Source organism: Heterocephalus glaber, unplaced genomic scaffold (genome assembly GCF_053883595.1).
Source record: "Heterocephalus glaber isolate CG9 unplaced genomic scaffold, H.glaber_assembly_v1.0 deba00001600, whole genome shotgun sequence".
NCBI lineage: Eukaryota > Metazoa > Chordata > Mammalia > Rodentia > Bathyergidae > Heterocephalus > Heterocephalus glaber.
In genome coordinates, this window is record NW_028258372.1 from 42,588,389 (window position 1) to 42,613,479 (window position 25,091).

The 25,091-nt window shown below is 49.3% G+C and overlaps 1 protein-coding gene across 9 annotated transcripts; it reads left to right on the plus strand.

Annotated features, from left to right (window-relative positions):
• The first annotated feature begins 214 nt into the window (after positions 1-214).
• Positions 215-23,285, plus strand: Pfkfb2 (6-phosphofructo-2-kinase/fructose-2,6-biphosphatase 2). 9 transcript variants are annotated; one of them, XM_087193812.1, is made up of 17 exons: positions 1,056-1,195; positions 2,112-2,222; positions 6,861-6,986; positions 7,475-7,571; positions 7,933-7,999; positions 8,093-8,167; positions 8,524-8,580; positions 9,372-9,496; positions 11,246-11,453; positions 11,855-12,001; positions 12,752-12,856; positions 13,498-13,627; positions 14,295-14,357; positions 14,588-14,652; positions 15,234-15,413; positions 16,113-16,161; positions 21,292-23,285. In XM_087193812.1, exons 2-17 carry the CDS (start codon positions 2,132-2,134, stop codon positions 21,300-21,302), a joined length of 1,596 nt encoding a protein of 531 aa, XP_087049938.1. In that variant the 5' UTR covers positions 1,056-1,195; positions 2,112-2,131; the 3' UTR covers positions 21,303-23,285.
• Positions 23,286-25,091: the final 1,806 nt, after the last annotated feature.

A 25,091-nucleotide genomic window follows, 5' to 3' on the forward strand; every position in this document is an offset into this window, starting at 1 on the left:
TGGGGCGACCGGGGCCTGCAGCCTGACGCCGGATCATCAACCCCTGACTCATGGGGCGCAGGGGCCGGGCGACGCCCCGGCCACGCCGAAAGCGCACGGTGAGGTCACGGCGGGCCGGACCCTCTACTCTTCCATTCCAGGCAAGCGACTCGGCCAGGGAGGGGACCCTGTGACCCTAGACACAAGACCCTGCCTGGCAACTGAAGCGTTCCATCAGTGCTTACAAGTGGATAGAGACATTGTAGGCACCGGGCAGCTGTCCACTCGGGGAGCTGGGGAGAGCTCCGAGTCTGCACTGTGCTGAAGGGCGACGGAGGAACACAAACATCCCGAGGCTCTCAGTAGAACCAATCATCAAGCCGTCCTGCTGGGCACCTGGGAAGAGTGTTGTCCGTCTGGAATGCGCAAAAGCCTCCACCCGCGGAAAATCACAGGAAATCGTTGCATCTTTTCCTACCTTCACGACTCACTGTCTGCTGGTGCGGTTTTGCCCGCCTGTTCTCCGAGATAACCGTAACAGATGACACTGCCTGGGCAGGACGGGAAGACAATGCCCAGAAGCCTGCGGGCCGAAGGGGCCGAGTCGGGACAGCTCGCAGTTCCAGCTGGACAGCCGCCTGCGGGACAGCTCTGACCCAGGGAAGGGAAGGCGACACCCACGGGTCGCCAGCCCCAGTCGCGTGGAGGGGTCACACCCACCTTCCAAAGCTGACGTTTCCGTTTATGGATCTAATGAGGTCCAGCTGGGATCCCGGAATGCAACCGTTAATCTCGCAACCTTTTCGCCCCCAAGTCACGCTCCACCAGACGGCTACTCAACAGTGTGCTCTCGCGAGAACACGAAAGGAAAGCAAGGCTTTTATTAGCCCCGCCCCCAGCCCCATCAGTTACCAGGCAACGGGGCCGCCGACCCAGCCCAGCGCGGAGACGGCCCCGGCGGTCGGCCTCCTTCCTGGCTCGCTCCTTCGGCCTCCGGTCGGCGAGGTGCCCGGAGCCCCGCCCCCTGGGCCCTGCAGGTGCGCGATTGGCCGATGGCCGATTCTCCCCAGGTGAGAGCGCCGCGCGGTGGGCAGGGCCGGGGACCACGTGACGAGCAACTGGCTGGCAAGGCCGGCCGTAGGCTGTCAGCTCGGGCTGCCGCGTTCCTGGGGCAGCGCCGGGCCGCAGCCCGGAGGCTCTCGGGCGAGATCCCAGGGTAAGCGACGGCTGCGCAGCGCCGGCCGGGCGGTCTGGGTCGGCGGGGTGAGCGCTGCTACCTCGCCCTGTAGGGCGGCCCGGGCGTGAGACCTTCAGGGAGCGGAGGACAGCTGGTGCGGGTGGAGAATCCATCGGTGTGGTCCCTGGAGGGACGGAGCGAGCTCTGAGGCAGTGGGACCCGCGTCCGCACCAGCGCCTTGGTCAATGGGTGTGGCGTGAGCTCGGGTTCCTATCAGGACGTACGCCCGGTGTGCGGATAACCTTGGGGAAGTCATTTACCTCCTCTGCGCCCTGCTCCTTCTTTAGACTGATTCCCAGGGGACGAGTAGGGAGAATGAGCACACCAGAGCAGAAATAGTGACGTGCTAGGGTTGTCTCGGGTTCGGTTACAGTTTTTCCTTTGAGGAAAATGAGACACCCCCTCCCGTTCTCATTTTTCCTTCAGGGCTGAGCCTTACCTTTGGATGGGACTTACTTTCTTGGACTTGATCTATTTCTACCCCCATTGCACCCCTAATTGCCAACACTATTCTCCCCAGATTCTTAAAACTAGAATGGGAGATTAGGAAGCAAGGTGGACAAACACTCAACGTGTTTTCAATCTGTAAAATGGGGAGAAATAATGATGGTAGCGAAACCTGCCTTATTCAAGGGTTATTGGAGGGACTGGGGAGCTAGGGTCTCTGAATGTGAACTCGGGTCAGCGAATGAACGCAAGGTCTAGGGCAGCTCTTAGTAGGGAGGAGACAGAGGGCGAGGGGGTTCCCAACGGCCTTAGATTAGGTGGCAGTAAGCGGCCTTGACTCTTGGCTGGGGCTCTTTTCACTTACCCCACACTGGTCCTTGCACGTAGTGTTTTGAGGAAGTCCTCCTCCCTGCATTCTCTTCTTTCTCTCTCTCTCTCTCTCTCCCAGGTACCTCCTGAAGAGCTGCCATGTCCGGGAGTGTCTCATCTTCCACAGAACCCAGCAGCAACAGCTATGAAACCAAACCCACAAACCTCCGAATGTCAGAGAAGAAATGTTGTGAGTTCTGGGAAAGAGGAAGGGGCTGCTGTCTTTCAGGTTTGATCCTGAGACTCTAGTTGTAGTTCTAGGCTCTGCTGCTTGGTGGGAGCAAGCAATACCCTGATAGGGGAGCACGGTTTCCAGGCGCAGTTTCCTGTCTAAACAAGTGGACTTCGCGACCTGTCTGTCCGTGGGTTTAGTCTCTTGGCTTGGCCCAGCATTTCCTTTCTGCCTGTTTGGGATATCTGCAGACTTGATTGATGTTGGAAGTTCAGTGTTAGGGGTAAGGCAGAGTGGCAGAGCACAAGAACTGCTTGGGGCTGCTCCTCTGTTTTCCTTTATCTGCTGGGCAAAGTACTGGGAGGGTGCTGCTCACTGCAGAGATTGCAGGTAGGAGGAAGCAGTGCCTTCCTATTCCTACAGGCCTCAAGGGAATGAGTCCTGGCTTCTCCTGGTTTCTTTGGCATCTTTGTTTCTTACAAGTTTTGCCTTTGCACTTCGTACACTGTTTCACGGGAGCAGTTCCATGCTGGTCTTGCAGATAGAGACGGCAGGAGGGTCTGCAGGGAATGAAGCCTCACTTCCTGTCTCCTTGCATCTATATTCCTAGCGCTGTAGGCTGCAGAGCTTCCCGAGAGTCTGGAATATCCTCAAGGAGTGCTAATTTTTGCCCTTCCTTGCTTTTAGATTGCACCTTTCCTTTGGAACCGTATCAGTCCGTTTTTCTCATTCCAGTGGAGATCTATGTATCATCCATCTCTCCCTCCTCTCTTCCTTCCTAACACTTTTTAATTTTTCTGCGTTGAGGGCTTTTCATTAAGGAAGCAGTAGTCAGCGTCTTCCGTGTTTTCTGAACTCTCATTTGCGCTCTGGGCTCTACTCTCTTCCTTCGGAGCTCCATCCTCTTCTCCAGGCTGCTTTCTCTCCCCAGCTGAGGATGCTGGGTTGTCCGAAACCCAGTGTCATTCACGCACCCTGCTTCCCTTGTGAAACTGTGACACTGTGGCAGCCATAGCCAAGAGAATGCGCGGTTAGGAAAACATGTTTCCTTTTCCCTGCTATGTTGGGAGATGTGTAACTTGGATTGCTTTAGACATCTTATTTGGGTATATTGTATCAATGGAAGTAGGTTCATTACTGTACTCACTTCTGCTGCCATGTCCTTTAAACATTCTTAATATGTTGTGGACAGCTCTTCCATGTTGGTGAATCCAGATGCCCCGCATTCTGAATATTGTGGAAAATGTACCTTGTTTCAGGCTCCTTGGCCGCTTAGTGTTCACACCAGTGCTTGCTTTATTAATAGCCCAGCTGTTATCCCTTGCTGCTAATTACATCTGTGTTGGCTAATATACAGCCTAGGGAGTGATCAGGACTTAGGGGGTGACAGTGACTTTAGGGAACCCTAACCTCCCAAGGAGCACTGTTGGGACTGGAGCTCTCTGGGGCTGGCCTGGGGCCGGAGGGAGTGCTGGCTGAGTGACATTACGGTGTCCAGATGAGGATGAAGGCAGGAAGTGAGGAGGGTACGGGCTTTTTGGTTTCTTTTAATTGTTTGAGTGTTTGGAATAAGTCTGTAGCGGACCAGTCCCTGTGTGTGCCTTTTCCTAAATACAGAAACAGAGCATGTTCATGAAAAAGTCAAATAATATAGAAAATGAAAAGTAAAAATCTCTTATAATCTTTCCCATCTTTGCCGAGTGTTTGATCAATTCTTTTAAACAATCTTATTGTGGTATGAACTTACGTTCATACTATACATACTCTGTTCTGCTATTTCCTTTAAAAACTTCTTTTATTATAGACGGCTTTTCATGTTGGTGCGTCCAGATTTACCACATTTAAATTATTTCCTGTTTTTCACTGTCAGAGATTGCTGAAGTGAGCATCCTTACAGCTTAGTGTGTTTGTATCGGCTGCATTCTTTACAAAAATGAGGATGACAGGCACGCCGGAAGTGTCCATCAGCGTTACTAATTTGCACTTCCAGGAAGTTCTGTGTTACCTGCTGTCTGTGGGGTTTCAAGGTGTTGGATGGCAGGGGCATCATCAGTCACACCTGTGCACTCTTTGACTAAGTCAGCAGCTTTCCTAGTGTCCCCCTGCAATGACAGCAACCTGGTGTTTCATGCCTACCAGTAAATCACAGGAGTTACCAGTTTTTATGGCTTCTGATGGATAAAAACATTACTAAAGAAACCTACTCTATGGGTGCATATTTCAAAGTATTGGGACTATCTGGAGTGAATACTGGAAGAAGACTTAGACCGTGGAAAGACGAGGACCCTGGCTTTCTTAGACCATCCTTCCAGACTTGGGTGGAGAATGTGGTTCGGATTACCATGGGGTCTTTCTGTCAAGGGCTGACCTGCAGCCAGGAGCTGGCAGCAGCAGCTGAATGGGCAGTCATGAGACCAGGAGTCTTGTCAAGATCCCTGACCTTGACCTTCTATTGCAGGACTGTGGCCAAAGCTCTGAATGGCTGCAGGCTTGTGTTTTTCCCCTTACGTGAGGGGATTTGTCAAGCCCCTTCCCATCTAAGCATGCTTATGAAGACAAAATTAGTTTACTATTGAGAAAACAAGTCAAACTTTGTGTAAAGAAAATAGAATTTCAAGATTGAAACTGGCCTGCAGTGGAGTCAAGCGATGGCCTTATATAGTATCTGAAATCAGTCAACCTGAAGTATCTCCTGTCCAGGTTAAGGTGGTGGTTGGGTGACGTTGGCTTTTAACAGAGAGGACAAAATGCTCCAGGTGTTGCCAGTGTAGCGGTTTGAGATAGGAAACGTGGTTTGGTTTTGCTCCGGAGAATGAGAAGCCTGGCAGTAGCAGGTGTGTGTGGGTGCATTCTCGGCCGAGACAGGAGGTGTGTAGGAGGGCAGGGTGTGGCCCCCGTCACGGTGCTAGCCTTTGTTCCAGCAGTCTCTGTCCAGCATGGTCCACACCAGCAGCTGGCTCCCTGTTGCCTTCGGAGCAACTCCCAAGTATCAGTTCATTTTAGGCTTCAGGGAGGGCAGCAGGAGATGGGGGGAAAGTGCCCAATGGACGGGAAGGTGAGGAGTTAGCAGGTGTAGGAGGCAATTAGCCACATCCTGGGGGACTGAGAAGGATGTGCACTCGGCTGGAGAAACTGAAGACTCAGGATTTACTGCTGATTCCAGGCGGAGCGTGGGTGCTCGATTGAGGTCAGTGGTCAGGGTTAATACCCTGGAGACCGTCGGCTGGCCTTTGCGGTCCCTGTTTGGATGGAGATGAGAATCACTTATGTTGCTTCATTACCTGCCTTGGAGGGGCTTCTGCTTGCAGTCAGGAATTGCCCACGTGCCGAGGGGCTAAAGGACTCAAAGTCCTGCTCTTTGACTCCCCTCTCCCAACAGAGGCCACCCTGGCTTCCAAGCTCTTGCCTAACACCCATACAAAACTCTTCCCTTGGGGCCAGGTCCCTCCTGAGGCCCTTCTGCCTCCTTCCCTATTGAGATCTCTTTACATTTCCTTAAAAGATAAAAGGTGAATTCCCTGGCAGGCGCTTCCATTTTACTGGATGGTTTCCTGGGCTTATGGGGTCACCTCGAGCTTACAGAGAAGCATCCCCAGCCTGTGGGGCCCCTTCTGAAAGGAAAGCAGTGCTGGGGTAGAAGGTCAAGGTGTTTCTTCCCCTTTCCTGCACTGTGCTGGGTCTTCCAGGCAGAGCCGGCAGGGCTGAGCCCTTCCCGGTGACCTCCCTGTGGGTCTCGGCCCCAGGAAGGGTGGGCAGCAGTGTATCCTGGGTGTCAGGGTGGGCAGGAGGAGGCACCTGGAGAGGGGTGCTTTTCTCATGGAGGAGAGCTGCTAAGGACGCACAAAGTCTGCCTTCCAAACCCAGCCCTACCCCGTCTCATGATGTTGCCTGACCTTGGAGCATGGGCGTGCCCTCTGCACGATGAGACTGAGTGTTCTGAGTGAGCACTTTCTGAGTGAAGTAAGTTAGTTTACTACAGAGGGCAGGCCAGTGATGCTTCCTGCTTTTCACTTAACTTGCTCCTCTAGGGCCCACTGAGGCAGGCTGGTGCTGGTACCCTTGTGAGTTAGCTCCACCAGGAGGATTCCTGGGCTCTCCAAGCCTGTGCCAAGTAGGATTTGGCTGCTAAATCTCACTGTGCTTTAGAAATTCCAGCTCAAGAAGGAGTTCCTGGCCTGAGTGCAGAGGTCACAATGGCTTGAGGCTTTGCACTAGTGAGCTAATTCTTTCATAGCTCTGAAGGAACAGATGGGATCCTCAGGGGAGGAACTCTGTTGGACCTATTTCACAAGCCAGCTCAGTTTGCATGGGTAGAATAATACTTGTGTTACTGGGTATTCTCCTGTCAAGGAGGGGGCCATGGTTACTTTCTTCCTAATCCTTACCCCTTTACGCTTCTGTCCATCTTGGGTACCTCCGTGAAGACCTTGAGCAATGGAAAGGACCTGTCTTAGTCTGGATACTTCCTAGAAATCTGCACGGCCTGTTAGCTCTGTTTCAGGAGGATCTGCCCTGTATAGCCTCACTTCGCCTTCCCACTCTTCCTTTGCCCCACTAATTTATGAGGATTTAATGAGATCGTGAAGTTCCTAGAACAGAGCATAAGCCTTACCAGTCTGTAGTCATTTAGTTTTGTTTTGTTTCACTTGCTTCTAGCATGGGCCTCCTACATGACCAACTCTCCAACTCTCATTGTTATGATTGGCTTGCCAGCCCGGGGCAAAACCTACGTGTCCAAGAAATTAACCCGCTACCTCAACTGGATCGGGGTGCCCACTAAAGGTAGGTGTAGGTCATTCCTAGTGAAGGGAATGGTTAGTCCCTAGGTCCCACATGTCTTTGGGAGACTAATCCTCCCAGACATCAAGGTTAGTAGGGTGCTGTGGCAGAAATAGTGGTTGCTTCCTTATTTATTGGATGTCCCCAGAGTTGTCTTTTGCTGGCCTGGGCAGACTGGTCCAGTTTTGAGGGAATGCCTTTGATAGGTGTATTAATGAATGAATGAGAACAGGGCTTTGCATATTCGAAATGCTTGCACATGCATCCTGTTTATCTAAACCTAGGAGAACCCTGATAAAATTGAAACTCAGGCTGCCTAAGACTTGTCTAAGGTCTTGGGAGTCAGGACTGGACTCCAACTCTTACTCTGGGATTGTTCCCAGCACCCTGTGGTGCTTTTGCATCCCCTTGCTGCTCTGACATTACATCAAGAGGTCCCCTTTGGTGGGGCCATTTTATTGTGTTCTGTTGGATTTGGGTATCTTCTGCAGTGTTCAATCTCGGGGTATATCGACGAGAAGCTGTGAAGTCCTACAAGTCCTATGACTTCTTTCGGCACGACAATGAGGAGGCCATGAAGATTCGAAGGTGAGTCCTTTTTAAGGCCGGATTCCAGGTCAGCTCTTTCTGGATCATCATGAGACTGGATGGGATAGGGTTTTGTTTTTCCTCAGTGAACGTCTCATGGGATGTTACGTAGGAGCTGTCTGATGAGCAGACTACCTTGAGCCTGGATGGGTAGAATGGGGCTGAGAGAGTTCTTGTGTGATTACAGGGTGAGCCTAAAGAGGGAAAGATGGGTGCATTGCGGTGGGGAAGGGGTAGGGAATGGTGTAAAAACCTAGAAAAACCTAGTTAGCGAGACTAAGTCGGAGGAAGCGGCCCAGCTGTGTGTCTGGCTGCGTTTGAGCTGAGCTCTGATTGCTGCCATCCTTTGCTGTCATGGCAGACAGTGTGCACTGGTGGCGCTGGAAGATGTTAAGGCGTATCTCACCGAGGAGAGTGGGCAGATCGCGGTGAGCCTTGCCTGCTTCCTCCCCTCCCAGGCCTGCCTTGGTGGGGCACCATCTCTCTGTGGCATTCATTTACCCTGTGTGCTCTCTGCCCAGGTGTTTGATGCCACCAATACCACCCGGGAGAGAAGGGACATGATTTTGGACTTTGCCACGCAGAATTCCTTTAAGGTAGGCTCCAACTCCATGTTAGAGGGAAAAGAGTGAGTGGAGCCAGGGAGTTAGGGTAGGCTTTGAATGTGTTTGCCTTGGGCGAGGATGGGGTTGGGTACCTGACTCTCTTCTCTTGGGGCATACCCCCAGGCCTTGAGTGTTTTCTTTCAGATCCTTTCTCAGACCTTTGGCCTGTGTGTTTGAGGCCCAGGGGATGTGGTAAGAGCTATTTTTTAAATGAGGAGGACTTTCAGGCCACTTTCATGACAAAAGTCCTGGGAGATGTGGTGGCTGGGTGGGGTAGGTGAGCGTGTGCTCGTAATTAGCTACCTGACATTTCCGACTTATTTATCACTGCCTTCTTCCCTGGCCAGGTATTCTTTGTGGAATCTGTCTGTGATGATCCTGATGTCATTGCTGCCAATATCCTGGTGAGTGAGTGCCACCCTGACTTATCACCTCCATTCTTATCTTTTGTGCTGTGTGTTCTGGATAATGCTCTGATCTGTTTGCTGTCACAGAGAGATCTTTTCTATCTGCCAGAGAGCCATTTTGTACTTCCAAACTCTTCTCTTGGAACAAGAAACCAAGGCTTTGAGGAGTAGAATAAGAATTAGCTGCTGATTCAAGACTGAGGCAGTCTGTGAGATCCTGGCCTTGCCTAGATGCTGAGACCGTATATTACCCTAGATCAGGTTCTTTGTCTGCCACCTTGTAGAAAGGCCATCTGCTGGCCACTGTCCAGTGTCCTGTGCTCCTCATACCCTGTGGGCTCACAGCGTCACAGCACCCCCATCTGATGGCTTGTGCTGTGCCAGCTGGAACCCTGGAGGTGCTCCGGGCTGTGGAGAACCGGGGTCATCTAAGGAAGAGGCCCAGTCCCAAGCCAGGCCTGAGCTGCAGTCCCTATTCCGAGTGGTGGGGGAAATTTGGCCCTTTCTTTATTCCCAGCAAGGTCCAGGAAGGGATTTGGGCCCAGGAGCAGTGCCAGCTGGATGACTACCTCTGTCCGCCAGCCAGGGCCAGGCACATGACTCCCCAGTTGTCTCCCTTCTTGGTTGCCAAGGTCACAGGACAGGGCAGGGGTGCTCACTGCATGGGCAGTGCCAGTGCTCCGTCGAAAAGCTACTTTTACGGACCTCTTTTTCGGCCTTAGGAGTGGCCATCTGTGTGAGGCTGTTACAGGAGGACCTCTGACCTCTTCCTGTGCCTGTGGTTTCAGGAGGTAAAGGTGTCGAGCCCTGACTACCCCGAAAGGGACAGGGAGAATGTGATGGAGGACTTCCTGAAAAGAATCGAGTGCTACAAAGTTACCTACCGACCCCTCGACCCCGACAACTATGACAAGTAAGGTTTAGGGCCAAGGCTGGAAGGGGCTTGTCTCATCGGGGACGAGAGCCTTTCTTCTGTGTCCCTAATGTCCTCTAGTATCCCAGACAGGGTAGGGGTCTGTGGCTTTTATGCACACTGTGTCTTACACTTAAGCACCGAAATGTTTTTATCATCAGTCTTCCTCTCTATTCTCTAGAACAAGATTTTCGATCTCAGCATTATTGACCTTTTGAACTGGGCAATTCTGAATTGTAGGGCTGTCCTGTGCTCATTATCCCACGATGAGCAGCATCTCTAGTGTCTGCCTTCTAGATGCCAGTAATACCTCCAAGCTGTGACAACCAAAAATGTTTTCAGGCAATTACCAAATAACCCTCTGCGGGGGCAGAATCAACCCCAGACAGATCCATTGCTCCAGATCAGTAGTTCTGAACTGGGTGTTGTCAGATGCCCTTAGAGATGTCATCAGTTTTGGGTCAATTTTTAAAGTTTTATATGTACAGGTATTATTAGGTATATAGACAGTTAGGTAGATAGAAATATATATGGATGTGTGTATAAATATTAATATGTATTTGATATACATGGCTACGTATGACTATATTTATGCTGTATCAATGGCTATATATATAGCATACGTACATGCTATATCACATGTAGTACATTATATATAAAGTATTGCATTTCATATATTGCACACAAAGCCCTCGGGAACCTGCCTAACTCAAACAGAAATGTCTGAGTGTTGTCGTCACTAAGACTATGACGGTGTCAGTTGGTGGTGTATAGGGTGCAGTGTGCCATGTGCTGTACCATACAGATTCACTTGCCGTGTGTGATGTGGAAGAGCTATAGCAAAATGTCAGGTCCACGTTTGTGAAAGAGGTGGACACATGGAGGCCTGTGGGACCTGGTCTCGTGAGAGAGCAGGCCTTCAAATACGAATACAGACCAGCAGCAGTGCAAATGGGGAGACCAGTGTACGTGACAAACTTAGATCCCGGCAGTGGGCTGCTGTCATCCTGAACCACACTTCCTGCAATGGGTTGTCCAGAGTTGCAGTATTTGGAGGTGTTCGCTTACGACAGGGCTGCAAAGCACTACCCAGGGTGTGGTGTAACGGGGCCCTCTTCAGGGCCTCCGTCCTACATGAAAAGGTTCCAGAGAAGGATATCTGTGTATATGAGTGCAGTGTGTGTGTTTACAGAGTTTTACTGCTGGTAGTAGGGTGATGTGTGATTTGTACCGTTCCGCCTTTTTTTCTGAAGTTTTTTGGGGAATAAGGTGTTACCTGAATATTGAGAAAAGTCCTACAGTGGCGACAAAGCAGATGGTTTTCTTTGAGAGGCCTGGTTAGGTGAATGCAGGCCATGGGTTGCATTTTCCTCGGGTTCTGCCACCTCCTCCTCCCTTCTCATTGCTGGTGATGCCGCATTCTGCCCAGGTCTTGACCCCTCGGAGGGGACCTGTGCTGCTCACCAGATTTGGGGCTCAGGAAGAACTTGGTGTCATCTGATCTAGACGGACGGTGGGAAGCATGCTTAGCATCTTTATCTACACTGCATGGTACTCTGCGGGCTCTGAGGAAAATGGTTGGACACTAGAAGTTCAGGAAGTTGTACTTCATGCTGGTGTTGAGGAATCGGGGGTGACAGGGTAGAGGCAGGGAGCTGCCGTGGGCCTGAAGTCACTATGGAAATCCTTTTCCCCTTACTCTTAGGCTCAGATTTCCTTACCCTGGAATGTTTTTCTACCCCGTCCTAGGGATCTTTCTTTCATCAAAGTAATAAATGTGGGTCAGCGATTTTTAGTTAACCGAGTCCAGGACTACATCCAGAGCAAGATAGTCTACTACCTCATGAATATCCACGTCCATCCTCGCACCATTTACCTTTGCCGGCACGGAGAGAGCGAGTTCAATCTCCTGGGGAAGATAGGTGGCGACTCTGGGCTCTCCTTGCACGGAAAGCAGGTGAGTAGTGAGCCAGCAGGCAGGATTCCCTGGGCTTAGAGGCAGAAGGGCATGGTGGAGGTCACCTGTTTTATCCTCTTCCTTCTGAAGCCCACCCACTGCAGCTTAGGCTGTGGTCTCAGATAGGCAAGTGCTGCCGATGTTCCCTTGCTCACTGCTTCTCGCTCTGTTTTAAAATGTGGACAATGTGGATATGTTTTTGCTGTGATCATCCAGGCGTCAGAGATTTATTGGACATGACTTGCGTTTCTGGCACCACACACGGTGCTGCAGATCCTATTCCCCTCCTCACTTCCTCCTGGGTTTATCTCCTCATCATGGCTAAGCAGACTGCCCATTACAGGCTGAGTTGGCTGAGTGTGTGTGTGTGTATTCTTTTAATTTTTATTTTGAAACCCCAGTTTTCTCAGGCTCTAAGGAAGTTTCTGGAAGCACAGGAGATAGCAGACCTCAAAGTGTGGACAAGCCAGTTGAAGAGGACAATCCAGACTGCCGAGTCTCTTGGAGTGACCTACGAGCAGTGGAAGATTCTGAATGAGATCGATGCTGTGAGTAGGAGTCTCAGATTCAGGGAGAAACTCTCAGAAACCACAAGGTGGACAGTTTTATCTAGAAAACGCCAGAAACACCGGGGGGAAGCCAGACCTGTGGTCATCCTGAGAGTCAAGGGAAGAAGTAGAGACAGCTGTACCCACAGCCAGGACTTCCTGCCTGCTTTGAACACCTGTGCCAGTGGGGGACCCAGAGCCGTGTCTGGCCCAGCCACTCCGGCACCTGCAGAGAATGGTGCTAACGAGGGCTTATTTTGTTCTTTTGTGTGTTTCCCTTATGCGAAAATTAAACAACTAACTACTCAGTTCTTTCATTGCTGCTTAGATCATTTGGCCAGCTACTCTGGAAAAGTCCTTCCCCACATTTTCCTCTCTCTCCCTGAGCACAAAGTAGACATCTCCTTTCCCTCCTTGTTCTCTCCCCTTTCCTGCTCCTGTAAGTTCTCCACTTCCTTCAGTTTCCCTTCATCACTGATTCCTGGTTCTTTTATCCTGTCGATTCTTCTTGACCTTTAAGTTCTCCACAGTGGTAGAAGAAAGTGGCAGCCTCAGCTGGAAAAGCTGCCTCCTCTCTGCAGGGGCTGTCACCCTGCGACCCCCGTGGCACCTTAGTCACGGTCATTCACAGTGCATGGAGGGACCTGGTGTAGGGCCTGGCGTGTAGTAAGACATTCGTGCTCTTGTTTTCCTTTGGGGTGGGTCACGGGGGGCCAGTCTACCTCCTGACACAAGTGCGGCTTCTTACAGGGCGTGTGTGAGGAGATGACGTATGCTGAGATCGAGAAGCAGTACCCAGAGGAGTTTGCACTCCGAGATCAAGACAAGTATCTGTATCGCTACCCTGGTGGGGAGGTGAGTCTCCCTTCCCGTTGCCGGGTGGGGCTTGCTTTAGTTGGATGGAGTGATAGGATTCTGAGGGTGGGTGTAGGGAACGGTGGTCTGACAGCACATCATTTATCTTCGTAGCGTGTTTACTCCAGTTTAGGTGGTCAGATTAGGCCTTATGTATTTGTTAAGCTCTCTCAGGAAAAAGGAAACAAGATACCGCATGTGTTGAGAATGTCGTAGGGCCAACGTGATCTTTTGGGACTTCTTTTTTCCGTTCTACTTCCTCCATCCGTCCCCATCCAGGCAGGTATTGCAGGTTTGCTGCTCCTGCTCTAGGATGTTCCAGCAAAAGTAAATAAAACAGAATGGTAGAGGTCCAGGAAGCTTTTAGATGCCTATTGTCACCTTATACTCTATCTGTTCATCTGTCAGAAAAAGTGCCCCCCAACATGAATAGTATAAGTTGAATTCAAGCCTCTTTTCTTGATCTATGGTTTTCTTTGTCTCAAAATCTGAGTATTCTGAGGATACTGTGGCTAGGGCCGTTGGTAGGCAACACGTAGTCGCTGAGCCTCCAGGAGGAAAGCCAGCAGGGGAAGCGGCGTCTTGACTCTGGGCCTCAGCTACCACTGGCTGCCAGTTTGTGCCTGCCCTTTTCCCCACAGTCATACCAGGACCTGGTGCAGCGCCTGGAGCCCGTCATCATGGAGCTGGAGCGGCAGGGCAATGTCCTAGTCATCTCCCACCAAGCTGTCATGCGCTGCCTCCTGGCCTACTTCCTGGATAAGGGTGCAGGTGCTGCTTGAGGGGAGGGCTGACTCGCTGCGGCTCCATGCATCCCAGCCGCTGGACCCTCGTTCTCTCCAGTTAGAGTGAATCCCTCAGCAGCAGCCACTGGGGCAACTGCTGCTGCATTCACCGTGCGGCTGCGGAAGCCCCAGTGGAGGAGCTGCTTGGCCTGCTGACTAAAGGGCCACGCCGAGCTGAGGCTCCGAGAGCATCAGTAGAGTGGCTGGCTAGGCCTAGCTCGTCATGCTGGCTACTGGGAGGGTGGCTTCTGGGAGCCATCTTCCTCCTTTGGATGGGAGGTGGGCCAGCTGTTTCCTAGTAAGAGCAGTAAGGACGTGTACTGCTGCCTTCTCCTTTCCTTCCCTTTCCGTCTCCCTGAGCTGCCGGAAGCCTGCAGAATGAATGACTTGGGTCACTCAGGTGGGCACCCACGGGGCCTTGGCTTTCGCACTTGTTCCTGTGTTGCCTTGAGGAAGGATCTAGAATGGCTGTTTCCTTCCTTCCCACTCAGTGGCTGGGTAATGGCCTTAATGGCTGTCAGGGCGCGGGGAGAGCAGCTTAAGCAGGTGGAGCCAGGGTAGAGAAGCCCTGGTAAGAACCTTAGACTCTCTCCTGCCGTACTGACCGCGCTCCAGTCTGAGGACACTTCCCTCACCCGACCCTTCTCTTGCAGATGAGCTTCCATACCTGAGGTGCCCTCTGCACACCATCTTCAAACTCACTCCCGTGGCCTATGGTAACTATGCGCTCGGGGCTGCCAGGAGGTAGGGACAGAGGCAGGTCAGAGTATGTGAGTCTTGAAGAGGTTTGACTTTGTGACCCCTGGAAACAAGGGATTTGCCATTAGTGTCTTGCACTTTTAAATGCGTGTGTGCATCTGGGATGGCAGGCTTTCCCATAGTGCAACCGAGGAATTCTTTTCTGCAAGCTTTTCCCTGATGGCATCTCTTTCTTCTGCTTTCTCAGGGTGCAAAGTGGAAACAGTTAACCTCAACGTGGAAGCTGTGAACACGCACCGCGACAAGCCCGCCGTAAGTGTGTGCCCACAGACCAAAGTGCCTGCTCCCTGCCACCTTGAGTCTGTGAACCTCCGGCAGCAGGAGACTGGGGTTTCTTTTATGTACAAAAGGAAAATATCCAGAATTCATGGCCTTGGTAGTCTGCTTCTGAGAAGAGAACATGGGAGAATTATTAAGTTTTTAAGTTAGTGCCTTTTCTATGGACCTTGAAAGTTGGCTCCTGGAAATTGAGTTAAATATGGCCAGAGTTAGGCAGAAGTGCCCTGCAGGTCCCCACCCACCCCCACAATCCAGAGGAGCCTGCGGGTGGGCGGGGGTTCCCTGGCCTGTCCTGGCGTCGTGTGGTTCTCCTAGGTGAAGGCCTTCCTGGTTGGGTCCCATTCCTGCTCCGGAATGTGACGCTCCCTGAGAGTCACAAGCTGCTTAGCCTCTTCAGCCCCCCGGGGTGAGGAGATCAGGCCAGTCCTGTGCGAAGCCCTGTGCACAGAGAGCAAGAGGAAGGAAGCTGCTGTGGTTATAAGCGTGACTTAACCTTTGCGAGTGAGCTTTTGGCATGGCTTTCATGTGTGTGGTGTCCCTCCATTTCTAATCAGAGCAACTTCCCCAAGAGCCAAACCCCTGTAAGGATGAGAAGGAACAGCTTTACGCCTCTGTCCAGTTCGAATACAGTAAGGCGTCCGAGAAATTACAGTGTTGGGAGCCATCCCCTCAAGCCTCTCAGCCCTCTCCATGCCCTGGACATGCAAGATGGGGCCGACCAGCCGAAGACCCAAGTCAGCATCCCGGTGGTGTAACTGTGTGTGTCCCTCCAGCCCTGGCCTCCTGTCCTTGCTACTAATCGCCAAGGAGTCGTTTAACTTCAGCACACGCCCACCTCCACTCTCACAACTTCGCGTTAACCTTAGCACAGAGTGTGAGATGCTGTGTGATCAGACCGCTAGGTATTCTCCAGTTTGAAACATTTCACCCAGAAGCAAGAGGGCCAGTTGGGCCTTGTAGGGCAGGCGGGCTGGAGGTGGAGGGAAAGGGTACGCACTCCCTTGCACCTTTGTTCTTCTCTCTGTTCCTTGTGTCTAAACTCACTCATACCTGGTTTTTTTTTTTCCTTTTTTTTTTGTACCCGGGATTGAACTCGGGACCTTGCACTTTCGAGGTAGGCGGCAGAACCACTGAGCTAAATCCCCGGCCATACCTGGTTTTTGGTAAAGTAGGGAGCAGTAATGAGTGGAGGGAGACACAAATGCCCACATGCCCTTCACCTTTATCTCTTCGATGTGCTTTACTCCCTTGACTTTCTCCCCCTTCCACCTGGCCTTGGCCTCGTGCTGTGTAACACTTGGCACGGTGGTATCTGCGAGGAAAGCAGGGCTGGTGGGGAGAAGCCCAGGCCCCGTGGACACCCTCTGCAGTGGACGCATGTGGATCTGGACTGGGAGCTCTTTCCTTTCCCTTCTCCCTTCCTCTCCCGCCAGGTCCTGCCAGGCTCAGCCCAGGCTGCAGAACATCCAGAGTTGACCGAGGGTGAGCGTTCTTGCCTCTTTTCAAGAGACACAATCACAAGTTTTTGACACCGTGGGTGCAGCTGGCTCTGAGGATGTGGGAAGTGTCTTGGTTTCTGTCCACGTGCGGAGGGCTCTTTGGCAGGCAGTGAAGCGGCAGGGGCCTCCATTCAGTCAGATATTTTACCCACAGTTTGGTCCTTTGCCAATTGCTGCAAGTCTCCTGCCAGAGCCTGTGACCATGGACTGTTTAGAGGATGGAACTAGATTTAGGAGTCACAGCTGATACTTGAAGACCTCAAGGCAAAGGGTAGAGCAAAGTTCACTAACTCTGCTCATTATTTTCCAGTGCTTTTCCACACACTCTCCTGAAGTTAGTTTTTTTGACATGAGCAAGTGTTTTTTTCTCCATACATGGCCAACTTTTGGTGAATTTAGTCTCTCTTGTTGGGCTACTCTTAGTGGATAAAGAGAAACAATCCCATCATCCTGTCCTCATAGTGATCTATTCATTTGTCATCTCATCTTCTTTATAGGGTTATATGGGTCCTGCGTAAAGGACTTTTTAGCCCCTTGGGTTCCCCTTTTCTCAATTTTGGATACAAAATTTATGAATGAACACACAGAGTTCTCATGAGATTTTTAGGTGAGGTCTGTGAGTCCCTACCTGTCCACTAGGTAAGTCTTTTAGAGGCAACTAATGAGAGCAGTTAGCTATTTTCCAAGGATCTTTTGTTTTGCAACAGGAAACCTTTCATCGTGGTTCTCAGGAGCATCCCTTAAATCTCCTGTGGATCTGAAACACACATGTACTGTGCCCAGCTCCATCTGAGTTGGGCTGAATCCTGACTGCGCATCTCTGGGCTCCTGTCTGGACATGTGTGTGCTTAAAGAGCTTCCCTCGTGATTCTGATCCATGTTGCAGGTTAACTCCACCTTAGGCAGTGCGGCAGCAAAATGCCAGGGTAGGAGTTTCTTGCGCAAAGCATGGACCTTGGAGTTCTGCATTCTTGGTTTTGAAAAGAGTTCTCAAGTTAGGTGTTGAAGCACATCCCAGCATCAAAGCAGGTACATCCCTCGAGGGCAGGCTGCTGCGTTTGAAAGGCTCATTCTCAGCTCTCCTCCCATCATTTCCCCTTCCCATTGTGGGTGATGTGGAACAAATTGCTAAATTCAACAGATGTCACTGGATAGAGGCTAGTTACTCTAAGGACCCTGCCGAGAGGCACCGAGGTAGAAGCTGTAGGATGATGAAGCTGTCATCACAGACAGCTCATCTTGCCCTTATGTTTGCTGAGACTCTTCGAAATTGTGTTCAAGACATATAGTAACCTGCTGTTCCTGTTAAGCCGCTGCACAGTGTCTTGAGTAGTGTCTTTGTGCAGCTTTGGGCTGGATACAGGGAGGACACACAGAAGTAGAAGAAAAGGTCCTGGCCCCAGAGAAGGTTATTGTAAGAGACAGCATGCAGTTTACTTGTACATGTACCTAAGAGCAATGCTGCAAGTCTGGAAGTACGGACCCTGCTGTGGAGTACAGACTCCATCCCCAGAGTGTTGTCTTGTCCTATGGCTATGAGACCAACAGGGTTGGGGAGTGTGTCCCTCCCCATGTGGCCTGGGAGGTACACGTAGCACTTGTGTGGCTGCACTTGGGTGTTGGCAGCTCTGGCCCAAACGAATGTTCAGTCTTTTTCCGGAGTGAGGTGAGAGCATTCAGAGCTAATGGGCGAGAAAGAGAACTTTGATCCAGAGATATGGGATTTAGGCTGCAGCTTCTCTTAGCAAGAGAGGCCCTCTCTGACCAAGCAGCATTGTTAGCCTGTCTCAAACGCCACCGTCAGAGACAGGCCTCCGCATGTTCATTCTGGCTCTGCTGCCTTTATTCTCTATTTTCCCTGTGCTCATTTGCTTCCTTCAGAAGAGGAGCTGGGTGATCATCTTATCCTCTGGACCGGAGAAACTGGAATTTGAGCACACCAAAAGCTTCTGCTTCCTTCAGTTTTTAGAGCAAGATCCCTTTAGAGAAGCTTAGTGGGAAGAAGCCCGGAGAACAGAGTCGAATAGAGCTCTAAGTCTAGATTTCAGAGAAGTTCTGTTTCCCGTCTTTTATGCTCTGTCCTTCTGTCCCCTTGTTACTTGAAGGTATTTTGGTAGTAGACGCATTACTTGGCTTGTGTCTGTGTCACAAACCCTGAAAGAAGGGGTGTCCACCTGAGCACCCTTCGCAGAAGCTGTAAGTTTTGTCATGGGGGAAATGGGTGAGGGCTACTGGTATAAAATGGAGAAAAGAAAATCACAATATATTCTCTTTTCTTTTCCTTGCCTCAAAAGTGAATGAGGAAGCCTGAGACAGATCTGAAAGAGGACTCTCAAACAAATGTATTAGAGAATCCCTGTCTGTTTTTATCTCCAATTTTTAAATTGGGATTTAGCTCTTATTGGTATTGTCTTTTGTTTTATTTTGGTAAAGGGATATCTTTACATTGAGTTGGAAAGTAGAATAAGAAGATCCTGTAGAAACATGCTTTGTGCTGTGGATCCACCCTGAATCTTTGCCTCTGGTTTCCATTGTTTCCTCAGATGTTAGAGTTGGGATGCAGTTTATTTGTACTCTTGGACTGAATGGTTGAATATTTTGGCAGGGATCTGGGTAATCCCCTTTGCAATCCACTTTTGATCTTCAAACTTGGGCATTTGAAGAAACGCAAGCAATTACTTTTAGAAATAAGTCCACCCGGAGGGCCAAGATCTGGGTTCAGAGAAACTCAGTGGTGCGTGTGGTGGCCGATAAACACAGGAAGTACGCCCAAGTTGGGGCAGCGTGAACCTGGGTGAAGGAATCTCATGCACATTCCATTGTCCTGGCCGAGCCCGGAAGCCAGGCTGGATTTGTTGTTAAGAAGTTTGTTAGATTCACTCAGCTTTTCTTGTATGCCTTTTGAGACTTGTCTGTGTTTTAAAATATTTGTATTTTTAAAATTTATGATTGAGTCAGGTTGCAACATCAACTAGATTCTTTGACTTTCCCTAGAGGTGACAGACGTTGGAAGTGTGTCCAGGAATTGCATTTAAACTCATAGTGTCCCGAGAACTGCCTCTGGAGGGTCTGCACACTGACAGTCTCCTGCTTTCTCGTTGTACTGAGTGATGGTCTATGTACATTACTGTAATTCTCTGTCTGTCTGAACACTCCACCCTTTTTCTTTATGGAGAAGCTCTGTGCACTACGATCTTTCTTGTATAGCAGGAGCCCAATTCTCTTGGCTCTATAAAAGATGTCAGTTGCGCATCACGTGTGTGGTATTTTGTGAGCTCAGCTAAGGGAATGCCTGTTCAGAGCCTGAAGGTGCGACCTCTGACCTCTACTTGAAGTCACCTTATCCCATCCCCTGCTTCCGGGCAGGGCTTCACTTTCACCACCCGTTTCTGAACCTTGTGTCCCGCCCTTACCCTCTGAGGCAGTGTACTGTGCTATTGGAGAGTGCTGCTGTTTTTAGCCTGCCATGTATTTGGCTTTTATTCCTCATCTAAGAAGTAAAAATGCAAAGGAAATGTTATTTTCAAAGACTGATTTTAAAAGCGGGCACAAGTATCCTTTCCGCTGACCTCCACTGGACATCCCCGGCCAGCATTTACCTCCTTAGGGTTTTGTGTCTGAATTGCTTGTATACATTTTTTGAAACATTGAAGTAACATGATCAACTTGTTGTGACATGGTGAAGGTTTTCTATACCAGAAGCACAGGGCTGATTGTGAATAGTGCCTTTGGAGGGGACTGGAGTGGTTTGGATAGAAATGGCTGGGTTGGGAAGCTTGGGAACAGAGCTCGACTACAGATTTTCTGGACATGGTTCTGTTGAAAGTAGGAGGATAAGTCTTCAACAGAATTCATATTTTATCAGTCTATGACACAGACAACAAAATATTTCACTCAGATCTACCTGTGGTGTGTATAACTGTATTTGAAATGTGTTTGGGTGTGTGTATGTGTAGAATGGGCAAATAAAATTGTTGAGCAACTTGAACCTACCAGAAGGCTTCTGGGTTTTTTGTTTTGTATTTTGGGTTGTGTTTCCACCCGCTCCCTACCTCTAAACTTTCCCCTCGTGCTTGTAGTGGTTGAGGCTTGGGCAGGCCAATACACATTCTCAGTGTGACTGGAGTTGGTGGTGTAGGCGTGGCTCTCTTCCACCACCTTCTGGGCAAGATTGGAAGGACACTGGGAATTGGGAATTGCATTAGTTACTATACTGTTGGGGCCCACACAACAAGTTACGCTTGACTATATGGTGCCATGATTCCATTAGCTATGTATAACTCATTATCAAGAAAAGCTGGGGAGCTCTTTTAGGATTTAGTGGGCTGTCGCTTCTAAAATATGCCCTGCCTGTTTCTAAAGAGATCATAACCAATGGCACAAAGTGGTGCTTAACTTCTAGAGCAGGAAATACAGGTGGAATTGTTTCACCTTTCTCCCATCTTATTCCTTGTTACCCTAATGAGGACCAGGAGCTCATGAGGAATGCGGAAGCTCAGCCTTATCCCAGAACAATTGGATCAGAGCCTTTGTTCTAACAGGGATTACCTGCCATGTAATCCACAGGCAGATGTAACATTTTAACAGTGTTCTGGGGGGCAGAATTTCTCAGAAGGTAAAACATTAAACGCCAGCATATGAGGAGAAGCTGACCTCTCACGACTGACTTCAGCATGGATGGGGGTAGCTACGTCATCATTGGGAAGCCTCCTCAGGACCCAGGCGACCCCTGACTGCAGTGTCACTTTCTCGGCGTGGTCTCTGGCTGATGTCGCCTGCATACTCTTTTTACCTCAAGGATCTTGAACACCTATGCTGCATGTCTTGAGTTTGTAGCTTATGGGTCAGGACTGAAAGAAATGCCTGGCCCAGTGGTCACAAGTTCGGCTTCTCAGGGAAAGAAGCCTGTGGCTGGGCCGTTAGCATTGCCTGGCTTCCCAGAGTTGAGGCGTGTGTGCAGCCGTGTTATTCAGGCCTCGACTGAATGTGTGTGGCCATGGGGCAAGAGGACGGCAGAGTAGTGGGAGTGCTGGGGAGGAGTCTGCTCTGCTCTCCTTTTGCATCTTTTGGCTATGGTATAATAGCTTTGCCTCTCTCCCTCTTTGACTTCTAGGCAGTGGATAATGTGCTGCCTGGGCATAGACGCCCTTCCATGGCATCCCTCATCGTGTACTCCTGATGATGTGGAGGCCGAACCAGACCTCTCCGAGGGACAGGACCTGCTGCAGAGCCTGGGGTGCCAGCTTCACCAAGGCTAGATCAGGAAGTCGAGCAGGGACTGTGTGTTTGGGGCCTGGAAAAAAATTGCTGCCTCGCTGCCCCTCGTGTTAATGGGAACATCAGTTACACTGCGCTCCAAGCATTTAGCAGCCTGAGTCAATTAGTTTTTGTCATATCTTTGCTGGGCTTGGCCTAGGTTTGCAAATACCATTCTGTGTAGGCACTTAACACCCTACATGGAGTGCAACCCTCTCTGGCTATTCTTTGCCTAAAGTATACACACCTCTTTTTTTTTTTTTGGTACCGGGGATCGAACTCGTGTCCTTGCGCTTGCGCAGCAGGCAGCAAAACCACTGAGCTAAATCCCCAGTCCTACACACACACCTCTTCAAATTTGGTTTCCAAATGAGAAAGATGAACTCCAGGAAACTTTTTCCATGCAATAAGAGCTGATCTTTGCATCCACTGCAGGCTAGCAGGCTGGAGTCTAAGACATGTGCCGGCCATCACCTCTTGCTATGTTGGGAACAAGAGAAAAATCGCCAGGTGCATGAAGGGAATCTGAGAAATTCAGTCCCTGAAATGCTTTTTCTGTGGTGATGGATTAGCAGCATCAGCAGTACCTTTTGCATTTGGGGAAGTTTTTCTCAGTCCAGGCTCTGCAGGGCAGGATCTGACTGCAGCTCCCCGAAAGGACACCCAACTTTAAGCTACTTTTCAAGCTACTGTATTTTCTGCCTCCCATAGCTAAAGAAGACTGCTGCACTTGTCCCAGATGTTGGGAATCAGGGCTGGTTAGAAAAGTAGACTGCCATTTGCATTCCGTGAGGAAGTAGGACAGCTCCTTAGGAATCAATTTTAGGGAGTCTTCTTGGTTTCAAAACAGAAGCAACCATGTCCTTCAGTGGAGTCTATCATGGAGATGTGGTCTTGAAGCAGTCTGTGGCCGCTGTTGAAAGCAGCGGTTTCATGGTGCCCACCCCTGAGCTCTTGTCACGGTCATGATGAGATGGTCTCCCATGCACACTTTGCAGGAGCAGGGGGAAGCAGGGCCTCAGGGCAGTCGCCGGCTTCCCTGCAGATAAGCCAGATTGCAGTTCCCCGCCCCAGTGATTGTCAAATAGACAATGGACAAACCTTTCTTCGCAAATGTGATTTTAGTGTTGCTCCTCCTGAGGAAGAATGTGGAGCCCCTGAAGGATATCATATCTTAGAAACAAAATCTATTTTTTAAAGATCGTACATTTTTAGCTTTAAATTTTTTCCTTTTAACTCTGCCACTTGCTGGGAAAAAGTCTGAGTAGCAAGAAAACAGTGAAATGTAGCTTTTCATAAATGGTTCTCTGGGCTGTGGCTGGTACAGGAGACTGGCCCGAGAGGTGGTGAGCCAAGCTGCAGGCAGCTGGGTGTTGGCAACTCCGGGCAGCTCTTGTACATACGGAGCTCCTCAGGAAGGCTCCTCCACTGCTCTGTAGCCGGTGATTTCGGTCTGGCTGCTTGGAGCAGGCTTACTGTAATGATTTTGTTCTCATGGTGCAGATATCCTTCTGCGTCTAAATACACTGTCTTCTGATGCGCAATGTGTTTGTTTATTCTGTCCATGTAAGGCCTTGTAAAGTCCTCACATCAGCATTTGCACGTATTCAATCAGAATGGAATGTAATTTTTGTCATCAGTTTTTTTGGTAGAAATGTAGGTGGCTTGAATATTTCAGTCTGATATCCATACTCTTACCTTAAGTTTCTAGGATATGGATATATTTTCTGTAAAAAGATAATAGTTATGTTAAGGCAGTGTGGGCTTTTTGGAATACTTTATTTCTCATTGATTTTTATTATAAACCAAGGAATGTATTTCGCTGGACAAATAAAATCATGCTAAAATATATGAGTCACATGTATTGCTTTTATAATAAGAAAATGCAATAAAAGTTATTTTCGATTAAAAATGCAATATCACACACCAAAGGTAAAAAGCTGGTACATTGTACATAGGCAAAATCTTAATGTTGCCCCAAATATTTCTGAAACTAGCTTTAAAAATTATTCTCACCAGGTGTGGTGGTGCACACCCGTAATCCCCGCCGAGGCAGGAGGCTCACAGTGACTTCGAGGCCAGCCTGGATTACATGGGAAGACCCTGTCCTCCCTCCCCCACAAAAAGACATATTATTAAGTTATATATGTAATTTAAACTGCAGTATTTTATTTGATGACTGCCATCTCAAATTCTAGTGTTTTAGAGCGATATCCATGGCAATGTTACAGTCCTGCATTATTGCTATTCTAAATTTTCATTCTATTATTTAACAGATATTTTATGACTGATTGTTGATTGCAATAGCTGAAACAATGTCCCTGTCCCTTTTTTAAAGTTTATTATTGGAAAAGAAATGGTTAACAGCAGGTGTATATCCCACCAATGACCTTGACAACAACCATTATTAGATAAAAGTTACATAAATGTATATGATAAAGGAACTTGGAACTTTCTTCTTGGAGTCAGTAACAACAGAGATAACATATCCATAATAACAGCAGAACATTTCCAGTTGCTTTTATATTCAAGGGTTGTTTTTTTTTTGCAAAATTTGGAAGTGGGAGGTGGTGGTAATAAGTACTGATGAATGCATTATCCTTCAATAGTATAGCCGGAAGAACGCAGTGAGGGAGAATTGTCAAGGGTGTGATTTCTAGTCACTGTTGCAAGCTTTACCTAATTCAGCCATGGAACCACGGTTTATAAAAGGCTGAGAGTCTGGGATCATTCTTGTTTTACAGTAGGTAACAAGCACCCTTATTGAAGGACCCCCCCCTCAGCACTCTTAGAATTATTGCCAAAGCCAATGCCTCAGAACAAGGCAAACGGTAAGATTCCTAACCATGAGGATGCAAGAAATGCATATCATACTATTTTGAAATGTAGCCAGTAACATAACAAAGACATCAGGATTAGAAAACAACTATTCAGAGAATACACTGGCATTATGTGCTGGTTATTATTTGCCTTTGACTTGTACTTTAATTGTTACACCATTTCTTAATCCTCTCCAGGGTTTTCATTTGGGAGTCACTGTGAGGAAGGTGAACCTTTAGACTTCACTGGCTTGATGCTGTGGGTGACGAGCGTCCCCCATCCCCTCATTCTCCTGTAATGGTCTGGCAATAGCCCGTCACCCAGCTGTGTGGTTTTTAGTCACACTCTGCACCATCCAGCATGCACTCATTGTCTTCAACTCATTTAAGAGTTCAACATGCTACCAACTCTTCCAGGAAAAAGGCGCACACCAGTTTTGCAGATAGTTTAGGAGGGTCACAACCTGAAATCCATCTCTGGACCTCAGGGTAGGAAACCAAGGGCTAGGTAAAATCCTCATAGGCCTTCCTCCATTTGACATGCTTTCCTTTAACATGTTAAAATGTACATAATGAAGTGATATCTGTTTGTAGCTGAGCCCCCTGCCCAGTTGACTGGCAGGGTATAAATGGCACAGGCTTCTTGCTTCCCCATAATTTGGCTGTATTAAGAGTCTGACCAAAGCCTACTTACTCATGTGGGCATGTCGGATGGCAAGCAGGCGAGCATAGCCCCCTCCCAAAGGCTGTGGCAGAGACCTGAGTCTTGGTCTGTGAAGCTGCAGGGGCCTGAGATAACATCATGGCCAAGGACAGCGTGGCTCCAACTAAATTCCTT